Consider the following 17,065-nt stretch of genomic DNA (forward strand, 5'->3'; position numbering starts at 1 on the left):
TTTCCAACTCTGTTGAAAAATAATTAACATATAACACATTCATTTTTCTGTTGATGGACACTTGAGCTCTTTTAAGTTTGGGGCTGTACACATTCTTGAACAAATCTCTTTGTAGACATATTTCCATTTATTTTTGGAATTACTGGATTGTAGGGTAGTTTTATATTTATTTTTATGAAAAATTGCCCAACTCTCCATTTTTACCAACCATATGTGAGAATTTTAGTTGCTCCACTGTTGTGGTGAGAGTATATATGTATTTAAATGTATGTGTTTCCTCAAAATTTATTAGTAAAGGTCTTTTTGAAAATGTTGAGACCTGGTACTTTTAAGAAGCACATAGTTCAAAATCTAGCAAAGCTAACTCTGCAAAGATTTTTAATTTCTGTTGCAGAGCGCATGACTCAGTGCTATTTGTGTGATGTTGCTGATGCTTCAATGAGCCTTTTTTTCCTTTTTCCTCTTTTCAAGGCCTTGATAAAGTTCAAGAGTTATTTGTATTTTGAGGAAAAAGACTTTGTGGATAAAGCAGAGAAGAGCTTAAAGCAGACTCCCCATAGTGAGGTGAGTCATGGTCACAAAAATGTCAGAACTAGGAGACCTTGAAGATTGGGACCAACCCCCTAATTATAAGTGAGGAAAAAGAGGCCCAAAGGGGAATGAAGAGATTTTTCTGCTAACAGAGTGAGCTCACACTCTGCCTACTGTGTTTGTGCCTCTTTCTGTGATACCATGCTGTTGCTATTAGAGGGATAACCATGGTTCTTTCAGGAACACTAAAAAAGAGGTAAAAACAGTGGTCTAACCAGGGTATTTACAAATGGTCGAGGAAGCAAGTCAGAGATGGTTATTCTTTATCAGAAGAAGTACAGCCAAGTATAGAGGCAGGAACACTGGAAGAGGAGAGGAAAGGAGAGCACTGACCTGTGTGAGTGGAGGCAGCCAGAGCTGGAATGGCTCATTCAGTGTCCTCTAGAACTTTCCCTACCCCTGTCCCAGGGTTGCTGGGGACATGTCTACGCAAGGTCATAGCACAGTTAAAGAAGGGCTGACAAATCTGGACCAGCCACCAGGGTCAAAAATAAAAGGGGAAGGGAAGGAAGGAAGTTCTGAGCTGGAAACATTTTTCTATAAAAATGCTGTGGATGCACCTGAATCAATAATGGAAACTAATATAGGAGAAATTAAAACAAAACTAGGGTTCTAGTTGAAAAAGGAATAAAGGATGGACATTTACTTTTATTCAGTTTCTTCTTACGGTGAGGAAAACTGTTTGTAAGTGTCCTAGAGAAATATAGTAGCTTTCTGTTCACCCTTTGCAAGTAAAAAGAGTGGATCGTTCCACTACTGACATGTAAAAAAAAAAAAAGAAAGAAAGAAAAAGGAATAAAGGGGAGCAGTTAATAGATCTAAGGATGATACAGCCAGAAAATACAGCAAGTCCTCGAATAACATCATTTCATTACACTGATGAAGTGCAGTAGAAACTTCACTCAGTTATATAAATTAGCCAGTGGCAAATTGGTTTCAAAATGTATGCTGCCACAGTTCCAAGAACCTATCAATGATCTTAGGTGAGGAATTATTGTACAGCCAGAGAGAAGATTTCTCTTTCTGGGAAGAAGAGATAGAAAGTTACTTCAGAAAAAGGAACCTTTTTATTTATTTAATTTTAAAAGTTGAATTTTTAAAAATAATATATTGATTTTTAGAGAGAGACAGGGAGACCTTGATGTGAGAGTGCAGCATTGATTGGCTGCCTCCTGCACGTCCCCTATCAGGGATTGAGCCCGAAACCCAGGCGTGTGCCCTGACTGGGAATCAAACTGGCAACCTTTCACTGCATGTGATGATGCCCACCCAACTGAGCCACACTGCACTGGCAAGGGCAAAAAGAACCTTTTCAGGAGGTGGGGGGAGAATTACATACATATATATATGTAATTTATTACTCTCTCGGGTCTAGTAATAATTAATGTCGTTTTTCAACACTCGTTTAAAATCTTGCTTGACGTTGACTTGTATTGACATAACCTTCAAACACGTGGTATCTACAGAACGTGTGAAGTGCAATTAACAAGTTTTGCTTGAAAAAGTTTGTGTTTGGTTTGGTTTTTGTTGCAAAACTAGGGCTAAGAAGATGGCGGATGAAGAGCATATTCGGCACTGCATGCTTTACGAGTTCCAATTAGGAAGAAAAGCAACTGAGGCTGCAAAAAACATCTGTAGTGCTCTTGGTCAAGATGCAGTTAGCGCCAGAAAATGCCAGCGTTGGTTTGAGAAATTTTGCGAGGGAAATTTTTCGTTAGATGACAAGAGTGGTCGAGGCCGTGTGTCCAATTTTGATCAAGAAGCTCTTCAAGCTCTTTTGGTGCAAAATCCTCAAATTACCCAACAAGAGCTTGCGACAACTTTAAATTGTTCACAAAAAACAATTTCCAATCAATTGCGTGCACTTGGCAAAGTCCAAAAGTTTGGAAAATGGGTTCCTCATGAGTTGACCGACAACAACCATAATCAAAGAGTCACAATTTGCAGTTCGCTCCTCTCTCGTCAAAACCGTTTGCTGTTTTTAGAGCAAATTGTTACCGGAGATGAAGAATGGGTGCTGTATGTTAATTTGAAAAGGGGGCCTCAATGGTTGGACAAAAATGAGGCTCCGCAGCCCACGCCAAAACCTGACTTGCATGCGAAAAAAGTGATGTTGTGTGTTTGGTGGAATTTTAAAGGAATTCTTCATTATGAACTTTTACCATCTAACCAAACCATTACAAGTGCAGTGTATAGTGCCCAATTGGAAAGGTTAGCCCAAGCTTTAAGAGAAAAAGAACCTGCGCTGATTAATTGGAAGGGCGTAATTCTTCACCACGATAACGCACGACCTCATACTGCAAGAATCACTGCTGAAAAACTGCGCCAGTTGGAATGGGAAGTTCTCCCTCAACCTGCATATTCTCCTGATATTGCCCCTTCCGATTACCATTTGTTTCGTTCTTTGCAAAACTTTCTTCTTGGAAAAAAATTTAATAATGAAGAATGCCTCAAAAATGCATTGACCGAATTTTTTGCATCAAAATCACAAGAATTTTACAACAGAGGGATTAAAATGCTTCCTGAGCGTTGGGCACAAGTAGTAGAAAACAACGGCAACTATATTGTTGATTAAATTTTGTTGTATTGTTTAAATAAATTCTATTTTAAAAAGTATTATAAAACGACATTAATTATTACTAGACCTAAAATATATATATATATATATATATATAAAATAAAAGGCTAATATGTAAATTGTCCCCTCAGCTAGAAGTTCAACCAGGGGGTGGGGCTGGCCAGCCAACCTCCTGCAACCCTTCCCTCAGGTGGCCCTGCCTGATAGGCCCCAACTGGGGCAGGCCAGTCAGACCCCACTCATGTATGAATTCGTGTACCGGGCCTCTAGTATACACATATATGTTTATGTTAATAATAGAGGAATATGCAAATTGGCCGAGATGCCCTCACGCAGTGACCAAACAGAAGGCTGTGTGGGGCAACCAGGCTGGCAGGTGGGGCAGTGAGGGACGACCAGGCAGGCAGAGGTGGGGATGGATCAGTGAGGGGCAACCAGGCGGGGGGGGGGGGGGGGAAAGAGGGGCCATTGGGGGTGACCAGGCCAGAAGGGGGGGCAGTGAGAGACAACCAGGCCAGCAGGGGGAGGGGGCAGTTAGGGGTGATCAGACAGGCAGAAACCATTAGGGGTGATCAGGTGGTCCAATAAAAAAACAAAGTATACAGTCTTCTATCTAATAAAAGAGTAATATGCAAATTGACTGTCATTCCAACAGACAAGGTGATCCAGCAGGGGAGGGCAGTTGTGGGTAATCAGGCTAGCAGGAGAGGGCAGTTGGGAAGGACCTGGCTGGTAAGGGAGGACATTTGGGAGTGACTGGGCCAGCAGGGGAGGGCAGTTGGGGATGACCAGGCTGGCAGGGGAAGGCAATTAGGGACAAACAGACTGGCAGGGGAGCAGTTAGGGATCAATCAGTGGTTAGACTCTAATGATCAGGCAGGCAAGTGGTTGGGAGCCAGCAGTTCTGAATTGTGAGAAGGATGTCTCAGATTGGAGAGGGTGCAGGCTGGGCTGAGGGACACACACACACACACCCCTCTCCCCCAGCCCCGTCTGTGCACAAATTTTGTGCACGGGGCCTTTAGTAATAAATAATAGTATGACCGGTAGAGTGGTATAGGAATGCAGAAAGCAAATGTGAACACCAACTAGAATAGTGCTTGTAAATAGGTGAGGAACTGATAATATGATGTTATTACACAAGCTATATACTATTCTTGGAATACGTTATCCCAGTATGGTGGCACAGCACTTCTAAAGGGTGCTCCAAGTGAATTCTTTTTTAGTGTGTGTGTTTTGTTTTTAAATTCAAAAGTAAAAGCATGCTTTTTTTTCCCCCCCAGATAATATTTTATAAAAATGGTGTCAATCAAGGTGTGGCTTACAAAGATATTTTTGAGGGGGTTTACTTTCCGGCCATCTCATTGTACAAGAGCTGCACGGTATGTACCATCTGTCCATCATGTGGACAGAACTTGAGAGAAATAGGTAAATGACAGTGGTCAAAGAGCCACTGACTGAGTTCTAGAAAGAAATTTGAATTGCCTAAGGAAGATGGGAATGTTTTTTGACTGTCACTGTTTGTTCCAAAAATAGTTGGGTGTTTTACGAAGCATTTGCTTAGATCATGCAATTAGTGTGCCCCATATTTGTCCTTTGAATGTACTGTGTGGTAATGTTATTGTTTAGTGTCATGGCTATAAACTATTTGCTATTTATGTGCATAAATCAGTTTGGTGTTATATATGTCATGATAGCCTAACATCGTTAGTTTGTAACTGTTGCTATATTGATTTAAAAATCCTGTATAATAAAGACATAATATGTTAAGTGTCCAGTCATCTGGTTGGCCATTGAGCCAATAAAAGCTGTAATCCTAATATATAAAGAGCCAGGGTTCATAACTTCCAAAACAACCAAGCAGATGACCGAACGCCAGGCTGCACGTGCAGCTGGCTCCGGTGGGTGGGGACTGGCCAGCGTGCTGAACTGCTGACCTCTCAGTCCCTCTTGGGTCACAGGCACTGCAGCGACCCAGTACTGACTGCTACCGCTAAGGTGGGTGTGATGTAATTGGTCAGGGGGGCCCGCCATCACCCCATGATCACCCCACAGAGGGAGGGGACTATCATTAGAGCCTGTTAGTTTTTTTGTTTTTTGTTTTTTTAGGTGATTTGGAAAGGTAATGCCTGGAAGTTTCCTATGTACTTTTAGCCTGTCGATTAGGCTCCAATGGAACTAAAATAAGAAAATCTTTATATTATAAACAGAAATGAACATGTCTATTTTACTTACCTAATTTTTGATGGACATTAAGGTGTTGACCAATTTTAGCAATATTAATATATATAATTGTTCCAGTTATACCCTGAATGTCACAGCTACCTTCAAAGAGAAAAATGTCCCATTAAGTTTTTCACTATATACTTACTTTGTTTTGCCATGTCTGCTTGAATTGAATTTATCCCAGGTTTCCATTAACTTTGGACCGTGCTTCAAATATCCTCCGAAGGACCTCACTTACCGCCCTGTGAGTAACATTAAAACTGTCCACATGCATCCTCAGCACCTTTGTAACTTCTTGCCGTAGTTATTCTAATCGCCTCCTTTCTGTTTCTCATTCCTCCCACAGATGAGTGACATGGGCTGGGGCGCTGTGGTAGAGCACACTCTGGCTGATGTCTTATATCATGTGGAAACAGAGGTGGATGGCAGGCGGAGTCCTCCGTGGGAACCCTGACCGGGCTCCCTCTTTCTTTGCAGACATGGACTCTCTGGGGAATGATATTGGGGGATTTTCTTTTTGTTTTTAACTGTGACAAACGTTATCCCGAAGATACTGCAAAACATAGCCTCTGCTGTTAGCAAGGTAAAAGGCTGAGTAGGCCTGGGAGAGACTCCCTGCCCTTCAGCGCTCTCCCTGCTTCTAGTGACTGCTTTCATTTTGTGTGCGATATGCCAACTGCTGACCCTCGGGTCCCATAAGCTCCCTGTGAAACTGGTGCTGTACCACGTTCCCCACTACTGGGGCTTGTTATCTTATTGTATTCTCTAGGGAGTGGATAATGTTGTCCAAGTAGCTAACTTATTGAGAGACTCTTTCCCCTCTGTGGGCATTGACTCCTTCCCACCTGATTTGCAAGGACGGTGGGCCTGTTTCAGAGGACAGCTGGAATCAGTGGCTGTGCATCCCAAACCGATCTAAGAGCTCTCATTTGGGTGTGGGTTTGGTTTTGTTATTAATTTTGAAATACACTTTGAACACTGGGATCTCTGAAATTACCATGCCTCTAGAACTGTAATTGTGAAAGGAACTCGCTTGCGGCTTTAATAATTAGAAACTTTTTCCAAATAAAAATTCTGATCACGCATGTGTGGCATTTTGCTTCCCTCTTGGTGACAGAGTTGGAAATGAGGGCAGTCTGAGGAAGGGTGGCCAGCAGTGGAGGAAAGAGCTAGGCTTTTGATTTATATCTCAACCCCTCTCCTATTGCTTCCTTTCTCTCCAGCCAACTCAACCACCCACCCCTTTCAACCTGTGGAAAATAAGACTCTCAAGGGGTGAAGAAGGGTAAAGGGTTAGTGGTCTCCCTCCAGGTCTTTTCCTTGAGCATGTGTATTAATAAGTGCAGCTTGTTTCCCTGCCTTGCTTCTCTTCCTTTGTGTAGCTGATTAAAGGGCAGTTTTCAGAAACGAAAAACTAGAATGTAAGAATGACTTTCCTTAAGGTCCCTTTTTTATACATCAGTGGCAGTGCAGCCCTCTCAGGATGGCCCTAAACTCTCCTGCATGTACTGGTAAATTCCTACCTATGTTAATAGGTAGAGTGGTTCACCACCAGCTAGTAATATAAATTCCCCAAATTTCCAGTGACTGTTGGTATCCTAACACAGTAGTTTTGACTGATATTTTTTTCCCTAACTAGAAGACAAATATATTAATTTGGTCCATTCCACATCTCAACAGGAAACCTAACACTGAATCAGTATGATCTTAGACTGGAGTCTCAGTCTGTTACCCTTAACCACCTGTTCACTTGTCACTGGTCTTAAAGGGCAAACATGGCTACAAAGTTTCTGGATCATCAGTTTGAAGAACTTTTTTTTTTTTTTTTTTTAATATATTTTATTGATTTTTGTACAGAGAGAAAGGGAGAGAGATAGAGAGTTAGAAACATCAATGAGAGAGAGTCATCGATCAGTTGCCTCCTGCACACCCCCCACCAGGGATATGCCCGCAACCAAGGTACATGCCCTTGACTGGAATCGAACCCGGGGCCCCTCAGTCCCCAAGCCGACGCTCCATCCATTGAGCCAAACCGGTCCCGGCAAGTTTGAAGAACTTTTAAGATGAGGGTTGTGCTGAAACTGGTTTGGCTCGGTAGAGCATCGGTCTGCGGACTGAAAGGTCCCAGGTTCGACTCCAGTCAAGGGCGTGTACCTTGGTTGCGGGCACATCCCCGGTAGGGAGTGTGCAAGAGGCAGCTGGTCGATGTTTCTCTCTCATTGACGTTTCTAACTCTCTCCCTCTCCCTTCCTCTCTGTAAAAAATCAATAAAATATATTTAAAAGATGAGTGTTGTGTTATTTAGAGGAAGCTGGAAGTAAATTCTTTACTGTATAATTACCACATATGTAATTATGTAAAATACAAATTATGAAATATAATTACAACCTACTCTTTTTAAATGATAAAATTAGTTTTTGTACATTCAGCTTTTATAAATCGGAGATAGCAGGAATAACGATTTTGTCTGTTTATACTTCGTGTTCAAAACGTGTTCTGATAAGGTTCATTTGAAGGGCTCAAAGAATACTCTTTATAGTCTTGTATTAAATGGTTTCTGTAAGTAGATTATTACAACTTACTTTATTCAAAGTTAAAACACAGTTGCAGTTTAAAGAAGGCAAATTATAATCAAGCTCAAAACCATGTTGTGTGTTGAAAGCCCATTTCTTTACTATTGCTGTGTTCTCTTTTGAAACCAGAGAATATATTACTCTATACATCTTCAAACAACTGTTTTCTCTTACTAGGGAGTAGATGATAATTCTGTTCTAGAAAATACTTCTACAACTATCCCCTCTCACTGAAGCTCCTGGACAGATAAACAGTCATTTTACCTGAGCCAAAAAATAGATCAAGAAACAGTGAAACAATCAGAATAAATAATAATAAATATCTCTAATTGTAAATTTTCAATACCTCAATAAATATCAGAATTTCTGCTGTTGCTAATTGTTTAATAAATAAGATAGAATTCTACTTCCAAATGGTATAAATCATCAATGGTTTATCCTAGGCTTGTGCTATTAGCACTAGAATGGGAAAGCTTCAAGTTGTATACATTTTAACAAAATAACCCCATCCCAGTTTATATTTTTAAAGCATAGGTCCTCTGAATCTTAGAAGGGGAATTCGCTATCATATTACCCCTTTTTCCAGCCATCTCTTGAAATAGTAAAATATTGACCTACTAAAGCAGAGAAATTGGCATCCCTGAGCCACGCTGAGAGCTGATACAATAGATTGAAGTTAAGATTCAGTTGCTTGGTTAGGTCTAAACAGTCACTAATGAGAAAATAATAAAATTTGTTTTTAATGTTATCTCAGTAATACTTATACAGGTTTCAGGTGTACAGTTCTATAATATGTCATCTGTATATTGTATTGTGTGTTCACCACCAAAGTTAGACTATCCTTCCTTTTAATTAAGTAAAAAAATAATCCTCAGTCATGATTTTCATCTTTCAATACCCATTAATGAGGTACCAATTTTAGTGCTCTTAAGATTTAGGATTGTGCTTATCCTAGAAATAAAATTTTATGAAAGACTTTAATAACAGACACTAAATAATTGAATGATATAAGTCCCCGGTAGCTTTTCCTTTTAGTGATTAAGGGATTTAAATTTAAGGTTTTTATCTAGGACTCCTTTAGTATGAAGTTAACATTTACTCAAATAGATTTCTTAAGTAGAATTTTAAAACAGGTACAGACTGAACTTTTTGTATTAGTTGTGATTCTTTATTCTAACTGGTGCGCATAGAAGTAGAGAAACCAGCCTAATAATTAGTTTGGTGCTTTTTTGGTCAAGAAAACTTGAACTAGGTCTCTGGAAGGCACCTGCTGTGGGGAGTTGCCCACACTTTGGTGCAGCTCTCTGCCTGCTTGGTGGAGGGGCAGAGAGTTGCTGGAGCCCCTCTTGTAAGGCCCTAATATTCCACACGCTGCCTGCAGGGAGTGGAGCTCTTGAGCCCATAAAGCATGAGGTCCTAGTCCTTGTATTTAGCACCCTCTGAACCCTCTCTCAGCTAGTAGCAATTTAAGGTGTTTTTAGGTAGACATGTTAGGGCCAGAGAAAAATTTTTCAGATATTTTAAGACCCTTAACCCTCATTTCACAGCTATTCAGTGAATGAAATTAGAAGGCTTGTCCTCTATATGAGACCCATCCCTATTTTCTTGGTACTAAAATTTGACCAGTCGGAGTCCTAGTATCATAATGTAAATACACTGTCACCCCAACCCACAGTCCCCAGATGATCTCAAGCAGACTCGCAGGCTTCTGGGAGGGATTTTCCTGATGAGCACACAAGCCAATGCAGCGGGAACCGTGGCAAGCCACTGGCTGGCCTTCAGCACCTGGCCTCAGGAGCAGGGCTGGACTCCAGGTGCTTGCGCAGGTGGTTGGCAAAGTCCACCTGGGTCTGAGATAGGACTTGGTTGATGATAGTCTTTGGCAGCCATCCCTAGATTAAAAGATGAAAGAATTGGGCCATCTTGTGGGTGGTGGTCCACTCTGACACTTCTGGATCCTATCACATTACAGTCTGGTCTTAGTCTCCCAGCTCTCTTTATAGGTGCAACCTTGTAATTGACGGGTCAAGGGCTGGAGGGACCACATTGCTGCCCTGCTGTCATGAGAGTGTCAGAAGCACAGGACATGTTCTCAAGACAAATTAAGACCTGTCTTCCCAGCTGTGTGGCCCCGAGCTAGTGAACACCCTTTCTGAGCCTGTTTTCTTTAAAAAAAATAATAATAATAATTATAGAGTTCAGATTTGATATGCAAGGTAAGAGGGGGCCATTGCAGGCTTTTGAGAGATGGTGAAATATCAAACCATTACTCAAATCTCTTCTCCCTTCAACAGTAATTCTCTCTAAATGGAAGGATTTTTCCTATCCCATGTAAGAGTGATAAGTACCTATTTTTTCTCTCACCACCTTCCCTCTGTGCCTCCTCCCATGCCCCTCACCTTGAGGTCAATGCTGAGCAGCCAAGTGAGTTTGGTCTTCGATGGACTCCCAGCCAGAGGGTGGAGCACCATGCAAGTGGGGCCATGCTCGGCTCTGGCAATTAAAGAGAAGTTGAATTAGGAGGCTGGTTCAGTTCGCTCTTGCTGATGAGTTAGTTCTACTAGCCTTGTCTTTCCAAATCTCATCAGAGAAGTGGCCTTTGCCAAGGATGGCATTTAACAGTAGGCATGGTTCCCAGCTTATCAGAACAAATGCTGATTAGAACTGAGCTGGAACCTGGAGACTTCCTGTCATCCCTTTTAGTTGCTGGGTAAGAGGGAGGTTGGGGAAAGGGTTTAAGGGTGGTGGCTGAGGAACTCAGGGAGCAGCTGGGTTCTAAGTGGTTCGGATTATATTTTAATCACTAGTACAGCCACACATGACCATACCAGCTAAACCTCTTTAGAAAACTACTAAGGTCCTTAAACTTTTGGGGGAAATCAGGATAAACTGGCTGTATAAGTAGGGCTAATCTTATCATCCCTGCAATGGAAAATGAGAATCCTCCTTTGTAAAAGGAAGCTGAGAGTAGGGGCCAAGGGTTGGGTTTCTGGAGCCATGTTGGGCCCCCAGGCCTGTCTGTGTTAGGAAAGGGAGCGTTTGAGCCTGCTGCCAGTATCACCTGATGACACCCTTCTGCTCAGGCATCTGCCCGAACTGCGTGGCCATGCCAGCCAGCACGCAGGTGGAGCCTCGGCGCTTGGCACAGCGCACACTCACGAAGTCCCGGGGCCCCACGAGGTTTCCTGCCGATTCTGCAGCTAGCTCGTGGGTGATCACCGTGTCTTTTCCAATCTTCTGCAGGACCTGCCAGGCCACAGGGAGCTAGAGTCACTGCTTAACCAGTGCCAGGGGTAAGGCAGCACCACTCACAGCTTTGGCCACCTTTCCAGCTGGGCTCTCCTGGGTCCTTGTCACTCACAACTGGCCCTCCTCACCTTGATCTCCTTGACATTGGGGTTCCACTCTCCCATTGCCTCCATGCGTTCCACAAGCTCTTCGTAAAGCCTCTCCATGGGCTGGTCTACCACCACCTCCAGCCGGAAAACCTTGCCCACGTCTGGGACCACTTTACTCAGCACTTTGTCTCCATTGGCCTGTCAGGGAGCGAGAGGAGCCCCAGGATAGAGTTAGAGGGAAATACTAGTATTCCTACGCCAGAGAACATAACTCTAGGCAAGGCAGGCAGGAGACTGAGATTTCTTAAGTATCAGGAGACCTGGGACTATTTGAGTAAAACTGTGCAGGTGATCTTTCCTGCCACAAGCCTTGTACATCTTGAAGATCAGAGGTGACCGCTGATCAGAGGTGACTGCTCCCTGGGCCCTTTTTTTCTTGGTGGCAAGTATTGATGGGCATGGGCAGGACCTTACTTGACTTCAGAAGCTCAAAGATCGTGGGAGTGAGGGAAAAATCTGGTCTACAACCAACCAATGACACACACAAAAATGGTGGGTGGGATTTTAAAGATTTTTTTTAGTCCAATACCTCATCCAAGAAAGATGTAGAGCCAGAGAAGGTCAGAGATTTGCCCGGAAACCCTTAGCCAAGAGCACTGCTGGGCCTAAACCCCAGATTTCTTGACTCCCAATCTAGTAGTCTGTTACCTTGGAGAAGGAAAGCTTTTACCTAAACTTTGGGCAACGGGCAGCATGGAAGCTTCCAGTGAAGATAAAACCAAAATCTCAATAGATTCACTGGCCTCTAACATGTGCTCATTATTGGTTCCCAGTGAAGGTTCAGAGCTCAGGAGCAGAGAGCCCAGAAGGTGTGGGCCATCTGTGTTCCAGTCCAGCCCAGTCACAGGGGAGTCCAGGTCACTCTGCAAGCTGCTAGCCCAGGGTCCCTGCTGAATAGGTGTAAGGGTATTTGGAGGGTAGAATATAGGAACAATGTTTCTCAAATGCCAGTCTGAGGTGGGGGGAATACTTGAGGATATGTTCTTGGGGAAGGGAAATTCTCAAAACTACTTGTCGCCCAGTGACTACTGCCCAAGGCAGGAACTCTGAAGAGCAGGGTTAGAGGATGACAATGGCAGGGCAAGGAGCTGCGCGCGTTCCTCCACACACTCCCTCACCTGCTGGTTCTCCTTCTTCCAGCCCTCCTGGCTGCTGAGGATGCCCAGGGCCTTCTGCATGGCCTCCTCTCCTTGGTGGATATAGGCCAGCTCCCGGTCGCTGTAGAGAGTGTCTTCCAGCCGGGAACCTGGACACACAGCCAAGGGAAGACCAAGCTTCCTACCGGTCCCCTAGCCTCCCACCAGCTTCCCTCCCTTTGATCTCTGGACCTGCCCTTTCCTCTGAAGAGCCAAGACCAAAGCCATAGGATTCAGCCTGCAGGTCAGGACACCGCTGCCGCAGGTGACAGGGAGAGGATCAGGGGGAGGGAGGGACAAGGGCCACATGCACAGTGTTTGCACCAGGGGGCCGCGTGCCACTGGCAGGAGCCCAGAAGCCTCAGCACTTACCTAGCAGAGAACTCCGCCTCCGGACCTGATTAATCCACCAGCTTGGGGTCGGGCCCCCCAAGACCCTCCGGTTCAGCTCCTGGCCAATGGCCAGCACAGCCTGGTGCCTCAACCCTGCGGGAAGGGAAGGAAACTGTTGCCTGGGCATCTGAATGCCCCTGCCACCTCTTCCATCTTGCTGCAGAGGAGGAGACTGGCTGGGAGAGGGAAGTGACTTGATCAGGAACTTACAGATTCCTAGCAGGGACCTGAACTAGATAGAGGCAGGTGAACTCTCGGGCTCCCTACACTGCACCAGGCTGCCTCCAGGGCCCAGAAAACTTCCTCCCACCTGTGCTGGCTTGCCTGGTCCCACCTGGAGGCAGGAGAAGTTTCCCTCTTGAAAGAGAGAAGCTTTGTTCACACCAGAAAAATCCTGTCACAGCAGAATTGAAAACACCAGTCCCTGAGGGTCTGTGTAGCTGCCAGCAGCTGGGTTTTTGCTCTTCTGATGTCTTACTGCCCCCCCCTTTTTTTTTTAAATATATTTTATTGATTTTTTTTTTTACAGAGAGGAAGGGAGAGGGATAGATAGTTAGAAACATCGATCAGCTGCCTCCTGCACACCCCCTACTGGGGATGTGCATGCAACCAAGGTACATGCCCTTGACCAGAATCGAACCTGGGACCTTTTAGGCCAACACTCTATCCACTGAGCCAAACCGGTTTTGGCTTCCTCTCCTTTCTTTTCCTTCTCTCCACCCACCTCTTCTTCCCTGCCCGTGTCTTAGGCTTGCCAGCATGGCTCATTGGAGTCGAGGCTTAGTCCTGCCTCCACCACCGTAGCTAGTCCTTCCTGCTACCCTTGGGACCAACCCTGGAGGGAGGCTAAGTCAGGAAGAGTCCCAGGAGGATTGGAGCCCTGGAGGGGGGACCAGACATTACAGAACCCACCAGGGACAAAGGCATCTTGATCTCCAGCCCAGTTCTTCCCGTGGGAAAAGTGAGGTCCAGAAGGGGTAAGACTCGCCCACTAAGAGGCACAGCTGGGATCGGAACCTGAGTGACTTACACACACACACACACACACACACACACACACACACACACACACACCACCCCCGTGTTTTCCCCACTAAGCCGGTGCCTGAGAGTCCCGGCCACCACCACAGGCGCCCTCTCCCCAGGGAGCTCACCCTTCATGTTGCGCACGTGTCTGTAGGAACTCCCAGCACAGAGCTTAAACGTTGCCTGGAGCATTGTCTCCTGGCGGCTGGTAGCGGTGATGTAGCTGCGGCGGCTGCTGTTGCCTCTGCTCTCAAAGGCGGCTCCTTCCGTCGAGCCTGTCAAGGTCTGCCTCTGGGTCCCGCAGCTGTGGCTGTGACCCTGTGTTCTGCGTCTTAAATGCTCCCCGCTGAAGGCTGTGGTTAATCGCAGGAGATAAGAAAGCCATCACTCACTGCTCAAAGGAAGGGGTCAAGGGGAGAGGGATTGCTTCACAGGCTGCTTTGGCCATTGGTGGGGAGAGAAGGGGGTGGAACGGGGCCAGAGGGGAGCGGATGGAGGGGAGAGAGGAAGCAGCCGGGGTAAAGGCGGTCTAGAAGAATGCAGACACCATCCGACGTGGGGGACTGTTTGAAACAGGTTTCTAGCCCTCATCTTCAGAAACTCCAAACTTAAAGGGTCTAGAATCGAGGCTTTGAAAGCTGTCTGTAAAAAGCATTCCCAGGTGATTGCTCTGCAGGTGCTTAGAGAGATGCCGCCTCGGACAGCGCCCGGGGTGTCTGCTAAGAACTTAGGGGGTCGGAGCTGGTAGAGGCCATCCAGACCCCGGATGAGGAGCCCAGAGTCCAGAGAGTGGCAGGGTTGGGACAGCAACACAAATCTCCTGACTTTTAATCTGTCTTCTCGCAGCTCCTCCAGCAGCCCCCAGACGCTTTGTATGTTCAACCGGTCAATTATTTACTCAGCCATTAATTACATAAACAACGTCACCAAAGCCCTCCTCAGAGATAGTTCTCCCTTCTTAGGGGTGTGTGCTGGCGCAAGGATGATACCTCAGGGCTGTGTCCTGTTAGCTGGTAAAGCAGAGGGTGGAACTGGCCAGAGACACAAGGAGAGGGGCCTGGGCCTGGCGTGCCCTACACCCTTTCCCACACTCTCCCTGGGGCCCTGGCGGTTCAGGCTGCCCCCAAGCTCTTGGCATGAGCTGAGAAGACAGGGTCCTGGGTTCTCACTCCAGTCTGCACTCTGGGGGCCTGTGCTCTAATCGTGAGGCAGCAGAGTCTCTGCTGTTCCCCATATTCCACCCCAGGGATGGGGGGGCGGGGAGGCTTGCATGCTGCTCTCTGATGAAATCTTTTTCCTTTAAGTTGGGCCTTGAAGTTGCTTTTAAGCCAGATTCACCTGGCAACAATATTGGGAGGCCAAGAGAATCACACTGATTTGCCGCCGGCCCAGGCCTTCCTCCCGCGAGAGTTCCCTGCTCTGTCACGACTGTCTGGAGCAGGTCCTCACCACCTCCCACTGTCTCCCTCACTCTAGAAAGGATGAAAGAGACAGGACCTGCTCAAAGCCAGGCCTGATGCCTGGAGCCCTCACCCCCCCCCCCCCCCCCATTTCAATTCCTGGTGCAGCAGTGGGAAGGGGCCAGCAGTGGCTGCCCGGAGGCCCCTGGCCCATTCCTCGGGCCCACTGTTGGCCCCGCCTCTGTGCAGCCTTCCTTCTGGAATGACTTGCTCCTTTGACTCACACCCCTAGAGCGTCATCTCTCTGTCCTGATTTGTGGAATGTTTTGTGTGTGCAATTGTTCCTTCTGTGGGACTGTTTGTCCCTGAGGCAGGTGCCATCCCCCACCCCCACCCCAGCTCCCTCACGCCCCCAGCACTCAGCCTCAAGCCGGTCACAAGAGCAGGTGCTTGCTCCTTCTCTATTGGATGATCAATAGGGGAAGCAGCTGGGGGTGCAAGTATGTCTTTTGAATGAGGAAGTCTGCCTGTGGGCTTAGCCAGCTCTCAACCCTCTAAGAGCCCCAAAGGGAAGACAGGATTGAAGCAAGAGGCCTTGGCCTCTGTTGTTCATTGTGTGGAGAGGGGGGGCGGTTTAGGGGGCTCTGATTTTCGTAGACTTGAAGGAGAAGGTGCAGGTGGCTGCTGAGGCAGCTGCTCCGGCCTTCCTGGTACACGTGCGCCCTCGTGCACATGTGCGTCCCAGTGGAGGCGGTGGGAGGGAGTTATTATGGGACAGGCCCTGCAGATAATGTTCAAGGCCCTGCTGTTGCCATCCTGAGGAGAATTATGGCCACTGTGAGAGGGAGGAGGTGGTGTGGGGACGCTGGAGGACTGAGGCATAGGGCTGTTGCTGATGTCAGAGGCAGCCATTGACTCAAAGGAGGAGGGTGCTGGTGACCTCCCCAGGCCAAGGCTTTCTTCTCTTCCTCAGGCCGAATGACCGTTAACTCTGCCTCTCTGTGGAAGGTGGGGAGAGAGGTCTGGGAATTTCCTCTGGTTCTGGATGTCACCTGCATCTGGCTTTGCTTCTTAATAAGAGCAGAGACACCTCCCCCCAGCCCCAACTCTCCCCCCATGCCGGGGGGGAGATCAGATGGACACAACTGGTCAGAAGGAAGATTCCAGAGATCTGGCTGAGCCTGTGCAGAGTGTTGGGGAGGAAGGCCCAGGGCCAGGGCAGGGAGACAGGGTGGGCAGAAAAGAAGACTTCATTCATTCATTCATTCAACAATCCTTTATTGAGTGTCCACTGTGTCTCTACAGCTATGAGGAAAATGAACTATATGACCCAGTATGAAAAGTTGTAGAGCAGATGAGGGGTTCTGGAAGCACAAGGGCGGGAACACCTAATTACACCGGGAGAGAGAGGAGTGCCATGGACGGCTCCTGGGAGGAAGTGACAGGAGCTGCGTGTGGGAGGTGCAAGAAGGAGCTAGCCTGGTTTGAGAGAGAGGATGGAGTGTGGGTGTCCCAGGGAGAACAAGTGGCCAACAGCATGGAGAAGGGGTGAGGGTTGAGAGCTGGCTGTCCTCGGGAACTTTGGTTGTTCAGCCATGAAATGGTGAGTTGTGGTGGAAGATTAATTCCTCTGCAGGTTCCTGAGAGTTGAGGAGAGGGACCTTGAACTTGTCTGGGCTCTCACTCAGAGCAGGCGAGCACTAGGCAACAGCACCTGCCTTTGGGTTGGTTGGGATGGTACTGA

General features: G+C 46.5%; 2 protein-coding genes across 5 annotated transcripts in view; one reads left to right on the forward strand and one right to left on the reverse strand.

The window, feature by feature from the left end:
* ASH2L (ASH2 like, histone lysine methyltransferase complex subunit) overlaps positions 1–6,480 on the forward strand; it is a 28,074-nt gene extending 21,594 nt beyond the window's left edge. For 2 of the 4 annotated variants that reach the window (XM_084879746.1, XM_084879747.1), the window contains 4 exons: positions 472–564; positions 4,453–4,551; positions 5,580–5,639; positions 5,742–6,480. In XM_084879746.1, the coding sequence (XP_084735872.1) occupies positions 472–564; positions 4,453–4,551; positions 5,580–5,639; positions 5,742–5,849 (360 nt within the window). In that variant the 3' untranslated portion in view covers positions 5,850–6,480. The remainder of the gene's footprint in view (positions 1–471; positions 565–4,452; positions 4,552–5,579; positions 5,640–5,741) is intronic. The other 2 variants (XM_084879748.1, XM_084879749.1) reach the window with 1 other exon arrangement.
* On the reverse strand, positions 5,871–14,318 carry STAR (steroidogenic acute regulatory protein). The gene is made up of 8 exons (XM_084879759.1): positions 14,050–14,318; positions 12,875–12,988; positions 12,485–12,612; positions 11,346–11,504; positions 11,030–11,214; positions 10,368–10,461; positions 7,452–9,860; positions 5,871–7,206 (listed from the first exon to the last, which is right to left on the reverse strand). The coding sequence occupies exons 1-7, from the start codon at positions 14,111–14,113 to the stop codon at positions 9,747–9,749; spliced, it is 858 nt and encodes a 285-aa protein (XP_084735885.1). The 5' UTR covers positions 14,114–14,318; the 3' UTR covers positions 5,871–7,206; positions 7,452–9,746.
* Positions 14,319–17,065: the final 2,747 nt, after the last annotated feature.

Source organism: Pipistrellus hanaki, assembly GCF_964339955.1.
Source record: "Pipistrellus hanaki genome assembly, chromosome: 3".
Taxonomy (NCBI): Eukaryota; Metazoa; Chordata; class Mammalia; order Chiroptera; family Vespertilionidae; genus Pipistrellus; species Pipistrellus hanaki.

What these genes read in the sequence shown, in the direction of transcription:
- STAR (XM_084879759.1), bottom strand. Translation starts at nt 14,113, where the DNA reads ATGCTCCAGGCAACGTTTAAGCTCTGTGCTGGGAGTTCCTACAGACAC. An exon ending in GAGGCGGAGTTCTCTGCTAG is followed by an intron (nt 12,613 to 12,874) that starts GTAAGTGCTGAG and finishes CTGTGTGTCCAG; the next exon opens with GTTCCCGGCTGGAAGACACT. An exon ending in GAGCAGAAGGGTGTCATCAG is followed by an intron (nt 10,462 to 11,029) that starts GTGATACTGGCA and finishes TTTAATTGCCAG; the next exon opens with AGCCGAGCATGGCCCCACTT.